Source organism: Bos taurus, chromosome 19, assembly GCF_002263795.3.
Source record: "Bos taurus isolate L1 Dominette 01449 registration number 42190680 breed Hereford chromosome 19, ARS-UCD2.0, whole genome shotgun sequence".
In the NCBI taxonomy this organism is placed as follows: domain Eukaryota; kingdom Metazoa; phylum Chordata; class Mammalia; order Artiodactyla; family Bovidae; genus Bos; species Bos taurus.
Genome location: NC_037346.1, coordinates 41,702,486 through 41,720,969, shown reverse-complemented (window position 1 = coordinate 41,720,969; position 18,484 = coordinate 41,702,486). Strand labels below are relative to the sequence as shown.

General features: G+C 53.8%; 1 protein-coding gene across 1 annotated transcript; it reads left to right on the top strand.

Moving 5' to 3' along the window:
• Window positions 1–7,800: 7,800 nt before the first annotated feature.
• On the top strand, window positions 7,801–12,342 carry KRT13 (keratin 13). Its single transcript, XM_002695990.3, has 8 exons — window positions 7,801–8,412; window positions 9,646–9,728; window positions 10,043–10,199; window positions 10,388–10,549; window positions 10,639–10,764; window positions 10,859–11,079; window positions 11,677–11,699; window positions 12,016–12,342. Exons 1-8 carry the CDS (start codon window positions 7,930–7,932, stop codon window positions 12,063–12,065), a joined length of 1,305 nt encoding a protein of 434 aa, XP_002696036.1. The 5' UTR covers window positions 7,801–7,929; the 3' UTR covers window positions 12,066–12,342.
• Window positions 12,343–18,484: the final 6,142 nt, after the last annotated feature.

Here is an 18,484-nt window from a genome sequence, read left to right as displayed (position 1 = left end):
TTGCCAGGACCTTCCCCCTTGCTTCCAGCTCTCACCACATGCTCCCTAATTTCCCCTCTTTTCCAGCCGGGCACACCTGACGTCTAGAGTGGCTGAGCCACTTCCCATCTCTGTCCCCCTGCAAACCTGGCCCCCATCCCCCCAAAGATGCCATCTCCCTACAAGGCACTGAAAGCGCCAAGAGGGAAAGACACCAGCTCCAGGAAGCCCTCCCTGATTCCTCTAATTCCAAGTCCAAAGCAACTCCAGCCCTTACTGCCCTTCTTCATCCAAATCCTGCTCCCCTGTCCCCAGTTTCTACCTAAGGGCTCATTAGAGCAGTGGCATCCACACACACCTGATTTGCTGCCTCCGCTCTGGGGCTGTTCCTCTGGAATCCATAGCCCCTGATGTGCTTGTCCTTAGTCACTCAGTTGTGTTTGACTCTTTGCAACCCCATGGACTGTAACCCGCCAGGCTTCCCTGTCCATGGGGATTCTCCAGGCAAGAATGCTAGACTGGGTTGCCATCTCCTTCTCCAGGGGATCTTCCCAACCCAGGGATCAAACTCAGGTCTCCCACATTGCAGCAGATTCTTTACCATCTGAGCCACCAGGGAAGCCCAAGAATACTGGAGTGGGTAGCCTATCCCTTCTCCAGGGGATCTTCCTGACCCAGGAATCAAACTGGGATCTCCTGCACTGCAGATGAATTCTTTACCAGCTGAGCTACCAGAGAAGCCCATAGCCCCTGATAGAGGTCAAGGAATGAGGAAGTAGAGAACTCTGGGCCCTGGTTGGACTGGGCTCAGGAGAGGATTGAGGGGAGAGGGAGAAGGGAGAGGGAGAACCGGTCTCTTTGTCCTGCTGGGAAGATCACATAGGAGGCGCTGCTGTTCTCCTGAGAATCAGATCATTTGTGGGGAGGGCTAGGTGTTCTGAGAGGCACCCTGTGGGTCTCACTGGGTGAAACTCCTCTTCCAGCAACCCTAGCTGGAAAGAAGGTGGCATCCATTCTTTCTAAGAGGGATTTAATCTAGAATGTGTCTCCCGAATGCACACTTCAAGGCCAGATTTCCCTGGGGCTGGTGGAGGGGGAGGGGGGAGAGGGAGGAAAGGGATTTTATTAGTGTCTGTACACTCCCATGGTAAAGAATCTGCTTGCAATGAAGGAAACCCGGGTTGGATCCCTGGGTCAGGAAGATCCCCTGGAGAAGGGAATGGCTACCCACTCCAGTATTCTTGCCTGGTGAATTCCATGGACAGAGGAGTCTGACGGGCTACAGTCCAGGCAGTGGCAAAGAGTCGGACACAACTGAGCAACTAACACTGCACCCTGCCAGGCTCTGGACAGGGCATTCAATGGATGGTGTCTCATTTCCTCTCCCAAAAGCTTTTGAAATTGAGGCCAGACTTGAGCAGCAGTTTTCAGAAGAGGAAACTGAGGCCCAGGGAAGCTAAATCACATGCATGAAGCCACAAGCTAGGGAATAGTGAAACTGGGTCTGGGACTGTCTCTCCGATTCCACACCCTTGCTTTTCGCTTGATGCCGGGAGGTGTGGAGGGGTGTGACGGAAGCCGGCGACACCTTCCTTAGAGGGTGTGCTGGTCTGAAACTCATTTCTTGACTTCTAGGGGCAAACTGTTCAAGTATCACACAGCCAATATGGTCAGAAAGATTGTCCTCACAAGGAACCTTGGTCTCTCACGCTGCGGTTCAAGCCCAGAGCACCAGGTGCCAAGTCTCTGACATCCTGGGGCTCAGCCAGGCTCCTTTGGGACACTCTCCCACCCCACTGTTGACGCTGGTAGCTGGGTTACTGCTCTTACATCACTGATATCCAGGTCTCTTTTGAGAGGTTTCAGGCCTAAACAGCCACAGAAGAGTCTTCTTTGTTTGTAAAAATAACCACGTCTGCAAAAGTGCAGGGCAGAATGGGGCTCAGCCCTCCCTCATCCAGTGAGCCTCCTCTAGAGACCAGACCCTGAGCTAGTGGGAAGAAGGCTGCTTCTCTCTTCTTGGAGCATCCCTGCCTGCTCTGCTGGCCTGCTCTGCTGGGATTCAGGGATGGGCTATCGGAGAGGCCCTTGCAACTTGCCAAGTTCTGTCCCCTGCCTGACCCTGGAGTGAGATGCCCACTCCCAGGGAGAGTGCATGCCAGGCTGAGTCCTTAAATTGTCTCCCGGCATAGACAGCCACCTCCTGCCTGTCCCTGGATGGAGGTTGGGCTAAGTTTCCAGCCAATCCAGGAAGCAGGCAGCAGGCCTCCCTCTGCTGCTGAGAGGGCAGCTTTGGGACTAGGGATTAGGGCTCTGGGAGTGTCCTGGGTTCAGGCTGGCCTTCTCAGAGCAGGCATGGGGCATACTCACCTTTTCACTGAGGACTCTGAGTCCCTGTCCCCCTCTGGGTCTCAATCTCCCCATTTTACATGGAAGATTCTGATTGGACAAGATGATCTTGAGGTTCTCGATGAGCTGCTCTGCATTCTGAGACCTCAGAGGGGAGCCTGACCTGGGAGACCTGTGGCAGCAGGGGTGGTGTCTGCTCAATGCACAGCTGAGTCCTCAGCGGGGCCTCTCAGTAAATATTTATTGCATGAGTGCATGAACTTTTTTCTCTTTTGCTCCTTCCTGCCTTAGGCATGGCTCTGGACATTCACTGGTGTCTTGGGTGTGTGCCCACCTAAGGGTCACCTGTCCCTCCATGGGCAGCTGGCTGCACGAAGGAAAATAAAATGATGCCAGCTTTTCCCATGAGATTTGGAGCTGGGGTGGCCTCACTGGATACAATTTCTGCTACATATTCCTTCTCATTTAAAGCCAGCAGACAACGTGTCTCTGAAACAACTTTTCAGGCAGTTGGCCAGCGCTGCCCTCTGCCAGGAAAGATATTCAGAGATATATTTGACAAAGCCCCTGTCTTCAGGGAATGTAAGACTGAGTGGGGGAAATAAAACCAGAATGCCACCAGCTGTTTCCTGTCTGGCTGCTGCAGGTGCCATGCTGGCTGCAGGAACCAGAGAGGGAGGCGAAGCAATGAGTTGGCACAGGACGGAGGACCGAAGAATATTCTGATGGGTCATCTAACAATGAGAAGCTTGCATTTCCTCATTTGTAACAGGGAGGGGAGAGGAACCTTCCGCCTTCTGGGAGCTCCTGGATGTCAGGTGCTTCTCAGATACTCACTGTCTGATGCCTGTTTTTGTTATGGCCACCAAGGCACTGAAAGGTTGAATAACTTTCCCAAGGTCACACAGCCAGTCTATGGCAGACGTAGGGTTGGAACTCAGGTCCACTTAATTCAAAGCCTGTACTGGCCTCTATGGGTTTCTGGGGAACTCGGGTGGTAATGACAGGGATTTTAGAAAGCTGAGTATGTAGAAATATAAAGCCCTGAGACTTTGAGGCTAATCTGAAGAAGGCTCCTGAGGCCTGCTGTGTCAAGCAGGTGTTTCTGAGGATGCAGGATGCCCAGAGGGCCTGGGTCCACCATCTGGGCAGGGTCTGCCTTTTACAAGGTGACTCTCTCCTGTCGGGGAACCTTAAGACCCTTTGGGAGGTGGTCAACCAGACTGGGGACTTCCCAGGTGGCTCAGTGAGTAAAGAATCTGCCTGCAGTGCAGGAGACACAGGAGACACAGGTTGGATCCCTGGGTCAGGAAGATCTCCTGGAGGAGGGAATGGCAATGCATTCCAGTATTCTTGCCTAGAGAATCCTGTGGACAGAGGAGCTTGGCAGACTACAGTCCATGGGGTCACAAAAAGTCAGACACGACTGAAGTGACTGAGGATGCACATGCATGCACAGCCAGTCTGGGCTCCAGACCCACTGTGGTCCCGGGAGAGACAGAAGGAGGCAGGAGCCTGATCCAAGATTCAAGCGAGGAACTCTGGTTAGGAGCTGGAAGCAGGGTTTAGGCCTCAGCTCTGCAGATGAACAGTCTGGTGACTTTGGATAAATCTTTGAGAACCAGAGCCCTAGAGGGCATTGCTGAAGGAAACCTAGAAGTCATCTCAATGGAAGGCCCCCAATGAATCAGCGGTCGACCTAGAAATCCACGTATTTTTTTCTTTCCCATTGCCCTGGGTCTCTGCATTCCAAGTCTCAGTTTCCCCCACCTGTGAAATGAGGGGGTTGAATGGGAAATTTTCTACAAAGATTTAGGCTTTGACATTCTGCACTGAGTGAGTACCCGGGAAATCCCCCGAAGTACCTGAGAAATCAGGTCAGACAGCAGACAGGCTGACCACCGGGCCATCAGTTCACAGGCCTAACCTCTGTGGGCTGCAGGACCATCCACCAGGTGGGTCTTGGGTGAGAGGAGGCCTGAGAATGGCGAGGGCAACAGAGGCTCGTCTTTGGACGGGACAGTGCTAGCACTGGTCTGAAAGGGATTAACCAGGCAATGGTTCAGGGTGCAGACCCTAGAGCCAGAGGTTTGAATCTTGGCTCTGACATAGTCAGGTTTGGGCAATGCCGTCAGCCTCTCTGGGCCTTAATTCCTCATCTGCAAAAAGGATATGATTAAAATAGTAGAGTTGTTAAAAGGACCAAATAAAGTCATGCTTGTAATGCGTTTCACAGAGTGTTCAAGATGTTAGCTAGTGTTATTCTATTATTTTTTAACACATATGGAATGCGATACTCAGAGATCAGACACTGAGTTTGCAGCAAGGCTTGGAGACACCAACCGGTAAGGTAGCAAGAGCCAGATGCCAGCTTAAATCTTGACTTCACGGCGACCTTGGACTAGTGACTTCGTCTCCCTCAGCTGCTTCATCTATAAAATGGGGCCAAATAAAACCCCTCACCTGTTGTGCAGACTCAGTGACAACCTGTCAAGACGAGCCTCTTCTGCAGGGTTACTCATACATGGGGCTTTCCCTCCCCCTCCCTGGAAATGTTATAGAGGAAGGGACTAAATCTGTAGTTTTGCCAGAAAGCAAAGAAGGGAGCTTTAGACCTGTGAGCAGGGCCTCAGCCCCATCACTGGGTCCTGTCCCATCTGACCCAGGGCTGAGAGAGGAGAAACAGGGTCCCCCATATGGCTCTCTGCCCAGGTCCCTCTAGGAAGGCTGGCAGGTGTCCCCGGCTCTGTGGGTCCTGGGGTTCACTTCATGGTCAGAGGAAGGCATTCCTGTGTCAAGGCATCGCATACCCTCCTCGGGAGGGGTGGGGAGGGGCTGTGCCCTGACCCTGTGAGAGAGGCATGTCCTGGCCACCGTGGGCCTCCAGAGGACCTGTGATTATTGTTCCTCTGAGGGGCGTTGGCTGAACCTGCTCTTCAGCCCCAGGAGGATCGTCATTCCAGGCCTGGCAGGTTCCATTAATCACCTTCTTGTCTGTTTTGATCCCCACTGAGAGAGAGAGAGGGCTCCTGCTTTGGGCTGAATCACACCTTTTCAGCGAGAGAGCTGAGCCATCAGTTTGGGGCAGGAGAGCTGGGCAGGGTCAGGGGTAAGGCTAAATCCCTGGTCTCACCAGGTTTTGGAGCACCGCGGCCCACCCTGGCTCTCTCCCTGATGCTGACACCTGCAAAGGGAGATGCAGGCCCACTTTCCCACCTGAAGACAACAAAGGCCAAGAAAGCCCTGACTCAGAACTTTCCTTTCTGGTATTGCAGAATCAGCAAAAGGGTTTCCAGGACAACCTCAAGTCACCTCACCCCAGCCCCTGGCCTATCCCACCAAGCCCCTCAGGCTGTTGTGGGCAGAGGGCAGCTCCCAGGAGGCCATTCACGGCCACCATGGCCTCCTTGGTAAGTGGAACCTGGAAGCCTGAGTCCTGGGTCCACCATTCTCAGCCCTGGAACCTCTCTTTCTATTCTGGGCTTCTGAGAGGCCAGCTTTACTTTTGGCTCGAGAAGGAAATGGCAACCCACTCCAGTATTCTTGCCCGGAGAATCCCGTGGACAGAGGAGCCTGTCGGGCTGCAGTCCATGGGGTGGCAAAGAGTCGGACATGACTGAGTGACTAGGCGTGAAGGTGAGGCCCCCTCTGGTGGGCTTCCTAAGTGGACCCTGAGTCTCAGGCACACCCCAGGCTCCTCGGCAGGGACCCTGGCCCCGGGCCCTGGGTCATATCCTCCATGTGGCCTCTTGGTCAAACACGCACAGGCTGAGTCAGGCATCACGTGGTTGTGGGACTAGAAAGAGCTCAGTATTACAAGACTTCCTTTTTGGAACTGGCTATGCCTCTGAGGCTGCTGCTGTAATGAAATCATTAAACCCATGGATCAGGCTGACCTAGGGCTTCTCAACCTGGACACAATTGACCTTCTGGGCTGGAGGATTCTTGGTGGCAGGGGCTGTCCTGTGCACTGTAGGGTATTCAGCGGTATCTCTGGTTTCTGTCCTCCAGATACCAATAGTATCCCTTTGGTGTGACGAACAAAATGTCTCCAGACACTATGAAATGTCCCTTGGGAAGCAAAATAGCCCCTGGCTGAGAACCTCTAGATTGATCTATGGTAATGGAGTTGGAATTATTGTTATATTAGGGGAATGGGGGATATGGATGGCAATTGACCAGGAAAAGGTACAATGAGATTTATAGGGAGTTGGAAATGTTCTGAGTGGTAGCTTAAAATTTCATAGCTGGGGATCCCACATTAAGATCCCCACAACTAGATCCCACATTAAGCCGGATGCTTATAATTTGTCTATTTTGCTGTAGGAAAAAATATGCCTAAAGAATGAGCCTAGTCTGATTCAGGTCAATGTATGGCAAAACCCACTACAATATTGTAAAGTAATTAGCCTCCAATTAAAATAAATTAATTAATTAAATTAAAAAAATGAAAAAAATAAAAAAGAATGAGCCTAGTGTCAAACAGATCCAGACTTGGGTTTCAGTCCTGACTCTGCCCTGAAGGCTTAGTTTCCTTCTCTGTAAAATGGGGATAATAGTAGGGTCAACTTTCCTGGGCCACTGCAAAGATTAAACAAGGTGTGCATGCTTAGTTGCTAAGTCATGTCTGATTCTTTGAGAACCCATGGACTGTAGCCGAGGAGGCTCCTCTGTCCATGGGATTTCCCAGGCAAGAATACTAGAGTGGGTTGCCATCTCCTTCTCCAGGGGATCTTCCCCACCCAGGGACTGAACACAAGTCTCCTGCATTGGCAGGAGAATGGATCCTTTACCACTGAGCCACCAGGGAAGCCCCTTAAACAAGGCAGTCGCCATAAAATTCGTAGCCCAGCGCTTGCATATGGCAAGTGATCTGAGGATGTTAGCTCTTACCACGTGTGGGTCCCCTTGCTCTTTCTATGCCTCCCTTTCCCCAGCTGTGTCAGATGGTCCCTAAGGTTCCTTGCCACTGTGACTTTATCTGATGGTCTTGGGGCCACTTTTTTTTCTCAGCCCAAACACCTTCAAGGTCATTGATTCTACAGGACCAAGCAAAGTTTATCATTGTTGCTAGGAGCAATGGAGTAGATGAAGTGCCGAGAAGCACATAGAGCATCTCAGTCAGACTTTTTAGAAATAGGACGAAGGGAGGCAGAGGGCTACTTTGCAGCTTCCTTCCCTCTGCAGAGGCTCCCTGGCAGGCAGGTGCAGCTCAGTCCCCGTTCTAACATTGGGTGGGGCCAATGGGAGTGAGTTCCCTAAGTGGAGAGGTGAGACAGAATTCAGTTGTCAAAGGGTAGTCTCAAGGAGAACACTGTTCCCTCTGAATCATCCCTTTTGTTAAGGATTAAAAAAAAAAAAAAAGGCCCCTTCCCCCAGAGGCACAACCCACCCTGGAGAACGGAGGTAACTGAGCTTGTGGGAAACATAGGTGCAGTTGGCACCAGTCAGAGGGTGGGGAAGGGAGGAGAGAAGATAGGGCCATCGTCCAACCCCTTGGAAGGTGTATAAAAGGCATCCACTCCAGAGGAGAACCATAGTCCTCGGCCAGACCAAGCCAAGCTCCTGCCTCACCTGCTCTCTGCCCATCTCACTCTCACCATGAGCTGCCGCCTGCAGAGTTCCTCCGCCAGCTATGGAGGTGGCTTCGGGGGTGGCTCTTGCCAGCTCGGAGGAGGTCGCAGTATCTCTACCTGCTCAACCCGGTTTGTCTCTGGGGGATCTGCTGGGGGCTTTGGGGGTGGTGTGAGCTGCGGCTTCGGTGGAGGGGCCGGTAGTGGCTATGGGGGTGGCTTCGGAGGCAGCTTCGGAGGTGGCTTCGGAGGTGGCTTTGGTGGGGGTTTTGGTGGAGGCTTCGGTGACTTCGGCGGTGGAGATGGCGGCCTCCTCTCCGGCAATGAGAAGATCACCATGCAGAATCTCAACGACCGCCTGGCCTCCTACCTGGAGAAGGTTCGTGCCCTGGAGGAGGCCAATGCCGACCTGGAGGTGAAGATCCGTGACTGGCACCTGAAGCAGACCCCAACCAGCCCGGAGCGTGACTACAGTCCCTACTTCAAGACCATTGATGAACTCCGGGACAAGGTGAGCCCTTGGAGGTTGAGCAGGGTTCTCCTGCGAGCAGGGCAGAGACTCGATGGCCAGGAAATGCAGGGTCCCCAGGGACCAGCAGATGCAGTGTAGATGGACTTTTTACCCTTCCTTTGGGTGAAAATCTAGGCTTTTACTGCCTATCAAGCATCTCTACTCCGGATGGTCTTTCTCATGCTACGAGTTTTCTCTCATTATTCGTTTTTATTGTTCTTACTCATGCCAACATTTTTTTTTTGTTTGTTTGTTTTACTGCTTTCCAAACAGTTATGTTGTTAGTGACTTGATCTCTATAATCCTAACCCACTGGGTTATTTGGAAACTGTGACAGCTTTAAAAGCCACTAAGAGTGGATAAAATCAACAGAGAAAGGAATACATGTTCATTCATTGGTCTGGGAACACTGGTTTGTTTTGTAGGGGCCCCCTTTAAACTAGTGTTCTTAACTGGCCTCAACCAGGTGGGGGAGATGCAGGCAGTGCTATGCTGAGATTCTCTCACTCTGTGAGGCCAGCCTGTTGGAACAGAAATCCACCTGCCTGGGCTGGGTCCCAGCTATGTGGGGTGGATTTTAAGTGCTTTGGAACACAAAAGTTGAGACAGGAAATTCAAATGGATGTGGATATTTATTGAAATTCCACTCTGCTCAGTGGGGAGGCCAGCTCCAGTGAAGTTATGAACTGTAGGGAGCGAGGCGGATTCTTTCCTGATCTTTAAAAATTAGTTAATTAATTAGGCTATGCAGGTCCCAGTTGCAGCACAGGGGATTTTTAAATTGTGACTTATGGGATCCAATTCCCTGACCAGGGATTGAACCCAACTCCACCTGGGAACTCGGAGTCCTAACCACTGGACCACCAGGGAAGTCCCCTCTCCTGATCTTAAGGGGAAGGAAGGGGCTCAAGACTGTGACTTTATCAGATTGCTAGTGTGAGGCTGTGGAGACATGACTAACCACAGACATCCTTGGTGGGGTCGCTCCCCTGCAATGCACATACAGATCACCATGACCAGACACAGAACGCCGGAGTGACAGAACAATCTAGGGGGACCTATCTCATCCCTCACTTTACAGAGAGGAACCGAGGCCCAAAGAGAAGTGCCTTGTCCCAGCTCGCAGGGGCAGGGAGCAGGCAGAGCTGCACAGCCACCCATCCAGTCCATGTTTTCTCAGTCCTCCTCCCCGAGCTCGTGGACCCTCCAGTGGTCACTTTCTGTATTTTGCAGATCTTGGCGGCCACCATTGACAACAACCGGATCATCCTGGAGATTGACAATGCCCGGCTAGCTGCCGACGACTTCAGGCTCAAGTGAGTTTTATTTCCCTCCTTCCGCTTACTCAGCAGTTCTTGTTTTAGACAAATGTTCCTCTGATCAATGTAATCCTAGCATCCCAGGAGTGAAGGTCTTAGGGAAGGAGCAGAGTTCAGAGGAGGGTAGGGGTGTCTCCAATTTCACTTCTTTCCCTTTCTCTCTCTCTCTTTCTTTCTTTCTTTTTTTTTTTTTTAATTTGAGCAGAGAAAGGTTTATTGCAGAGCCAAGCAAGGGCAATGTGTGGCTTCTGCTCAAAACCTTCAATTCCTAATACCATTTCTGTGTTGTTTTTCATTAAAAAAAATATTAGGTATGAGAACGAGCTGACCCTGCGCCAGAGCGTGGAGGCCGACATCAACGGCCTGCGCAGGGTGCTGGATGAGCTGACCCTGACCAAGACAGACCTGGAGATGCAGATTGAGAGCTTGAATGAGGAGCTGGCCTACCTGAAGAAGAACCACGAGGAGGTGAGGGGGGGAGCTGGGCCTGCTGTGGCTGAATTACCTCCAGTAAGAACGGGGAACCCTCTGCTGAGGTCAGACTCAGCCCTCCACAGTGGAACCTTGAAGCACTTTCTGGAACATTCTGGTAGCATTCAGAGCCGAGGAAAGGCAGGCTGAGGAATTTCACGTGTCTTCCTTTCCCATCCCCACAGGAGATGAAGGAGTTCAGCAAACAGATGGTCGGCCAGGTCAACGTGGAGATGGATGCCACCCCGGGCATTGACCTGACCCGTGTGCTGGCAGAGATGAGGGAGCAGTACGAGGCCATGGCAGAGAAGAACCGCCGGGATGCTGAGGAATGGTTCCACAGCAAGGTACCTGGCTGTCTCACCTGGCCGAGCCAGAGGGTGCCTGGGCCATCCAGCTGGGCTCCTCCGTCACCTCTGTCCTGCTTGAATTCCAGAGTGCCGAGCTGAACAAGGAGGTGACTTCCAGCACGGCCTTGATCCAGACCAGCAAGACAGAGATCACCGAGCTCAGGCGCACACTCCAGGGCCTGGAGATTGAGCTGCAGTCTCAGCTGAGCATGGTACACTGGCTGCCCTCTGCCTTGTGGCTGCCCCCTCGAGGCCCCTCCCCCAGGCCTGGCATCCCTCAGACCTTCTCCTCTGCTGTCCCACCAGAAAGCCGGGCTGGAGAGCACGCTGGCGGAGACGGAGTGCCGCTACGCCCTGCAGCTGCAGCAGATCCAGGGTCTCATTAGCAGCATTGAGGCCCAGCTGAGCGAGCTCCGCAGTGAGATGGAGTGCCAGAACCAGGAGTACAAGATGCTGCTGGACATCAAGACGCGACTGGAGCAGGAGATCGCCACCTACCGCAGCCTACTAGAGGGCCAGGACTCCAAGTAGGTCCCACAGGAAAGGGACTGGGGGACTCTGTGCTTTCAGAGCAGGCAGGGTCTTAGGGATCGTGTCTGGGAGGGGAGGGCATCTGTCTGCACTTTAACAGCTTGGACCAAAATCCAGGACCAGAGCTTTTTCCTTGTCTTCTGGCATCAGACTGTGGGGGCATTTCTTTTAACCTTCTCATCTGGGCCTCTGGATTAGACTTGGCAGGGTTAGGGACCATGAAGAAAATATGAGCTTGGATTCAGGACAGCTCAACAAAGCTATTAAACTAGAGATTGAACTGCCTTCAGACTGTTTGCAGGGGCCAGGCCATCCTTGTAGGCTCAAGGGAAGGGTAGAGGGTCCAGTGAAACAAAAGGAGGACAAAACTCCCAGCAAATGCTCAACAGCATCTTCTGAGGCTTCACAGACAGACAGACAGACAGGACAGGTCTGGGTTCACCTGATGTTGCTGCCCTGTGGGCTGGGGGCACAGCTGAGAAAAGAGCCCAACTCAGGGGCTCCAAAGGCTCCTGAGTGGCTCCAGCTGAGGACAGGTAAGCGGCCGCTCTTGGTTGCCTTCCGTTCATGGCTGCCTCTCTCCTCTCTCCCAGGTTGATCGGTTTCACCACAGGAGGTAAGAAAACAACCCAGTGGCAGAGGCGATCAGGCTCCTATTCATTGGCCTGGGGTGGGCGTGGGGGGGAGGCAGGAGGCAGGGCTGGGCTCCCCCGTGTAGGGAGCGGGATGGGGCTGGAGCAGCAGTGGTCACCTGCTCCTCCGTTTTCCTTGCTGCCCCGCAGATGCATGGGGCTCAGACAGTAACACAGAATGCCCATCACCTACCCCCCGACCTGACCTACTCAGGGTTTGGGGCCCTCCTTGGGGGGCCCAGGCTGGCCTGAGGTGGGTCTCCTCCAGCCTGAAGGTCTTTTGCCTCCTTCCTTTTCCAGGAAACTCCGGTGGCAACTCCAGTCGCCGGGTTCCAGAAAGTAGGCCTTAAATCTGCCAGGCGGTCCCTCCCTCTGTCTTCAGCACCCAGAGGAGGAGAGAGCTGCTGGCTCCCTGCAGGAGCGAGGGAGGCACTGCAAGGGGCCTCGGCCACTCTGCGCCCGGCCACCCCTCTTCCGAGGATGGCCGCTCCCTGCCCTGCCCTGCCCTGCCCCCACCCCCCAGGTCTGCTTGCTCTTCTCCCTGACCTGGCTCCTTTCTGATTCCTCAGCTTCTCCACTGAAAAGAAAAGCTAATTCAATAAAATTTCCCAGCTTCTTGCAAACGTATTTTTGACTCTGGCCTGGTTTCTGGGGGTGGCGCCTGCCAAGGCCCTGGCTGGGGATGGTGGGGGTTGGGGGGCAGGTGTGGTCCGGCCGAGTGGCCCACCCTGAGGAGGCTCGGCCCAGAGAGCTCTGAGCTGGGAAGGACACAAGGCACCCGGGCTGACAAACACAGGGACACAGGTGGCTCATGGATGACGGCACTCTGTAAATGTGGACTTGCAGGGGTACTCGGGCCAGTTCGGTACCCTAGAGGACATCCGGTAATAAGGAAGTGATGGGGTTCTAGTACGGTCAGGTGATGGCGTGATGCAGGAAAGAAGTATGCAGGGTTTGGGGCAGGGTGCAAGGGGCTAGGGCTGATGTAGGGAGAAGGAGGCTGAGGACAAGCACTCCAGCTCCAAACACTGCCTCCCTGCTTCCCACAGAGAGAGCTTCCTTTGAGATAATGGGTGCCCAGGCCTGCAGTCCCTCCACCCCTTGGCTCACCCCAAGTTCCTACCATTCCAAGTCACTAAGTGACCCGCTGCACAACTCAAGGAGGGACCTCAGACCGTGCTGATACTGACCTCCTCCCCCTGCTTCTCTGGATGTCCCGGCTCAGATAAGCAGCCTCCACTGGCTCCCCTTAACTCCTTACTGGGACTGGTCTCCTGGGTTCTGATGTAGGCGCTTTTCTCTTTTTCTTCTTCACCCCTCTGCCCCGTGGGGCATCTGGAGCACGTCCGCAGTCACAGTGTGTCCTGCTGACTCTCCAGAGGCCCCTCTTCTCTGTTCCCATCTCACATGCCCAAGTGAGTTGGCCACCACCTCCTTGGATGCACTTGGTGAAGGAGCACCCCTCCTTCTCCCAGTTCTGGGCCTTCCTGCTCCTCCATCCCAGAGGACCCGGAGACCCAAACCATGGGCCCGGGAGTCGTCTTGGTTCCCTCTTTCCTTCACCTCCTTCACAAGTCCATCCCTGCTTTACTTGTAATGTCCTCATCACCTGTCTGGTCTTAACTTGCTGGGCAGGTTGCTATGGCCTCCCTGCCTCTGGTTTCAGCTCCCCCTTCATCCATGCTCCATACACCAGCTGGGGCGATTGCTGGAAATGAAAAGCCCTCCTGGTTTAGAGATGCTGCAAGAGCTGCCCATGGGTCACTGAGGAAAGCCAGACTCTTCACCAGCCAAGAGGTCACCTGGCTCTGGCCTCTTCTGGCCTCTCTCTGACCTTGAAATCCACACTAGCCTCCCCCTTGTCCACCTGGAGGTCCTGCCACTCCAAACTGCTCTCAGTGACCCAGCCATGTGGCTGGACCTCTCAGGCCCTTGTTCAGTGAGGGATCTCGGTCTAATCTGATCTTCCACCTCTGTTCTTTATTATTGGAGATCAGGTGGCCCTAGCGGTAAAGAACCCCCTTGCCAGTGCAGGAGACATAAGAGATGTGGATTCCATCCCTGGGTCAGGAAGATCCCCTGGAGAAGAGCATGGCAACCCACTGGAGTGGGAAATCCCATGGACAGAGGAGCCTGGTGGGCTACAGTCCATAGGGTCGCAAAGAGTCAGACACGACTGAAGTGACTTAGCATGACATGACCAGGTTTTTTATTCAACATTCCGACGGAGATGGCCACCCCCTCCTCTGTGGTGCAGGGAGAGAGTGGGGTGTACTCGGGTGTTTGGACATCTGCGTCCCCCTCCACCCTGATCCCAGAGTTGACTGTTGACCGCATGTGCCGAGGGGGCAGGGCTGTGTCCAGCCAACTGCTGGGGCTTGGCCAATGCTTACTGAAGGGAGACACCAGTGAATGAACTGGGGGAATGCCTCTTAGATGCCGTCTGAGTTTTGTCATGAGGTTGTAGGCCAGAAGGTACGGGTGCTCGGCACTCTTGCCAACTGCCCGTTCTCTGCTCCCTCTTCATTTTCTCCCTCTGCGTCCTCTCCTCCTATAGTCACTGCTCTCATTCATCAGCTTCTTCCTCCTCCTTCACCCCGAGCCTGTCTGAGCTCCCGGCAGTTGGTTTAGTACGCAGTGGTCACTCAGAGGTGACCCGCCCAGCTCGCTAAGCTAGGGGAAAGCTGTGGCCATCCACTCATCCCAGATCCCACCCCCACTGTGGAATGAGGTGTGGTTCCGTTCTCTTCCACACGCCCAGAGCTGTCCTAGGAGCTCAGACACCAAAGAGGAAGAGGACATGACCTCCACTCCCAAAACTCGGCTACTTTTTTTTGTTAATTTATTTCATCAGCAGCTGTTTATGAAGTGCACCATGTACCAGATGCTATACTGGATCCAGCAGAGAGAAAGATGCACACAAAGGCAGCCTCTGTCTTTAGGGAGTTCACAGACTGACAGGCAGAAGGAGGTGACGCCCGCAGCAATAAATTATTTCCATCTTCAAAGCTTAGTTCAGGGTTCAGCTTCTGCCACAGATCTCCACTCTTTCCCCACCACTACCAGCCTCCTGGGTGTATCCCCAAGGCTCCCTGGACTGATGGCCATCACGGTCCTTTCAGGAGAGCAGGCTGTGACGTCTACAGGCTCTGGAGCCACGCTCCCCTGGCAGGCGTCCTGACTGTTGCCGGCTCCATGTGTAACCCTGGCCAAGCCACTTACCCCTGTGGGCTCACTTTCCTCCCTGCTCAGTACCACCTCCCTCGGAAGTTATGAAATTCAAATGCTCAGAACAGTCCCGGTAAGTAGTAAGTGGTCAATAAATTAAGCTTTGTCATCCTCTTCCCTTCAGGGCAGGGATGGTTTCATCCTCCTCCTTCTCCTAACTAGGATGTTATAGGAGCTCAGTAAATGTGTTGGATGGAGGAATGAGAGCTGAATGAAGATAGGCTCTGGGAAATAAAGAGGTAGGCAAGCACTCTGTCCTGCAGGCATGAGGAAGGGGCTTGGACCAGAGGAGATGCTCAGAGCTGAGCCCCGTCGCTGGTGCAGGGGCCCCTGGGGTCCATATCCCAGGTTTGCTGGGCTTGGAGCAGCCCCTCTCCCCGAGACCCAGACCAAGGATGTCTGGGGGCAGCCTCTTCCTTTTCTGAGCCAGTGCTGGGTGGTCTGGTGGGGTGTGGGGTTAGTTGTCCATGTGAAACAGTGAACTGAGCTGGACGCTGGGCCTTGCAGGGGCTCTGGCCTGACCCTTTCATCCAGACCCCAGGGAGGAGATTGAGAAGCTGGGCTCCATCCAAGGAACTCTGTGGCCAATCAGAAATCCTGAGGAAGCTGAGAGGCAGGTCGGGGGAGGGGGCTTGAATGGAGGGGGCGTGAAGGGAGGGGGAGGGGTGTTACTGTCAAAGCTGACTCGAGAGCCTTCCTGAGCTGGACAGGAATAGTCACCCCAGGGCTCTGGCCTGAGATGTGGGAGAGGCTTGGGGGTGTAAGTATGCTAAATCCCTTCAGTTGTGTCTGAGTCTGTGTGACCCTATGGACTGTAACCTGCCAGGCTCCTCTGTCTATGGGGATTCTCCAGGCAAGAATAGTGGAAAGATTTGCTGTGCCTTCCTCTAGGGGATTCCTGACCCAGGGATCGAACCTGCGTCTCTTACATCTTCCTGCGTTGGCAGGCAGATTCTTTACCACTGAGATGTGGGAGAGGCTTGGGGGAGGGGAGGGCAATCTGCTCTTTGTATCCAGGACTCATTTCATCCCCTCAGTCATTTGCATGGGGTGACCACTCAAGGGAGGTCAGTTTTATCAGGTCTGCTTGGTCGATACTGCCCCTTCCAGGGATTGGCCAGGTGCCCACCTGCCCCATCGCTCCCCCAGGCTCACACCCTGCTTCCCAGAGCTGTGGCTGTGAGGAACTGCCCTATCCATGGAGCCTGACTAACCTCTGTGTCAGTGATTGGGAGTGAACACAGTTAATACAAAAGATGCCAAAACAGAGAGGATGCTAATAAAGGAGAAAGTAATAATGTGTCCAGCATTTGTCTAAGGCACCTTTTTAACATTTATTTTGTTTCATCTTTACAAAAACCCGAGTTGGCCCAATTGTACCCATTTTATACATCTGAAGACTGAGGCTCAGACTGGTTAAGGGACCTACTCAGCAGGGTATCTGGGATCCATGTTCCAACATGCTTTCTGAGACCATGGCTGACCCTTTGTTAAAGTCAAGCACTCAGGTCTGGAATCTGGGGCAGAAGCCAAACTCTCACCTAAGCCCCAACACTTAGGGGTCAAAGATGTCCCGTGGAATGTGCCCGTGGCATCCCTGTGCCTCAGAGCTCAGAAAGGATGCACCTCCCCATGGCAGTGATGCACAAAGGTGGCTAATTGCTGCATGACTCTAGGCTGTACAGTCACATCCCCAGTGAGAGGTGCCTCCCTCTCCCAAAGGCTCTGCCCTGGGTGGAGGGACCAGTGCACTTCTGCCCTCCCTAATACCTCACACTCCCTAATGGGGTTGTGCATCCTGCCTGGGCCCTGTAGGGGGCAGGCTCACTCCAGAAAGCTGGTCATGCCACTTTGGCCACTGGCTGGGACACAGAGTGGAGGGTCAGGGCACTTGGCCTGATCCCAGCATGAGACCCTATCCATTCTCTACCCTTCATGGAGCAGTTGGCCAGCAGGGCATGGCTGAGGGCAGAGCTGCAGCCCCGAGACCCTTGGATGCCCGTTGTCCCTCTGTTTGGGAGGGTAGCCTTGAGGCTCCACAGAAGACCCTGAATATGAGATGAGGGTGTCCAGGGCTTCCTAGCAAGGGGAGTCTCACTTGAGGAAAGTGGGAGAAGAGATGTCATGGGAGGGCTGTGGGGAGTGTGATGATGCACTGTCCCAGCTTCCCCATGTCAATGACTGGTCCCTTCTTTCCTTCTGGCCTGGGTCAGTGCATCTCAGGATGGCTGGGACCTGCCGCCTGCTGGAAGGTGTTCCTAGGGCTGTTGAGGGCTGGAGTGGAGAAGGGTATGCAGGATGCATCACTCTGAGCAGCTTGTCTCGGGGGAGGGGCTCTCAAATTGCTGAGCACACATCAGACTTTTCCATCCTCCTGCAGAGCTTGGGAAGGATCAGGTGGGTGGGCACCTGTTGGTGGGGGGAGGGTTCGGGGGAGTTGGCAAAGAGCTGATATTCACTCTTCTGGCCCATTTTTATGAACAACCATAATAACTCTGTGGCTTCTTTCATCTGAGGATCTCAGATGAGTTTGAAAGTAGAACCCCCAGTATAAAGCTTGGTTAATTACTGCCTGGAGCCCATAGTCTGTTTTGCAGACACGCTGTTAGCAGGAAGAGAGTGAGGCCGGCTGCACATCAGCCCCTGTAAATGCAGACGCTGGAATCCAATCAAACAGGGTGTTTGAGGAATTCACTTTGTGGTCCAGTTAAGTGGTATCTGAATCAAGGGGACGCAGGAGACTGCGGTACCAGCATCTCTCCCATTGGGTCTGGCCCTGTGTCTCCCACAAACCACAGATTCTCCAAGGACTTCAGGGAGAGCAGTGACAGCTCTGAAATTCTCCATAAAAGCTGGGTGGGGGGAGTTAGGGACTGAGTGGATTTGAGCAAGAGACTCTGGACTCTTCTGGACAGGAGCGGTCAGCCAGTGCGGCCATGCAGGAAGAGCTGACCCGTGGGCAAGATGGAAGCAGCCTAGGATGCGGAAGGCAGAGCTTGGTGTGAGAGAACTGGAGAGGTATGGCTTAAGATCGGGGTCAGGGAGGCTCAGAGAGCAAGGCAAGAGCAATTTGGAGCAGATTCCTAGACAATTGTTAAAACCATATTCCAGGGCAAGAGAGAGTACTTCTGTATTTTCGGTGAGATGCGAGTTCCAACACGAGACCCTGTCCAGTCTCCAGCCCTTAGGGAGGCAGCTGGGCAGCAGGGAGTCTGAGGGCAGAGCTGCAGCCCTGAGACCCCCTTGGGTGCTTAATGTCCCTCTGTTTTGGGGGGCAGCCTTAAGGGTCCGCAGAAGACCCTGAGTATGAGATGAGGGTGTCTGGGGCTGTTCCAGGGTGATTCTGGGCCTGGTAACAGGATTGGGTCCTGGCCCAGTGGGGATTCAGAATCACTCACAGAGCAGCATGTTGGGACGTTGGGTGCCCAGGAGCCTGGCAGAGCCCTAATCTGGGAGGAACCAAGAGTCACCTCGCCTGCTCTCCTGAGGCCCCTAGCACGGGCTCTGGGCCCTGGAGAGGGGTGGCCAGGGGGTGGGGATG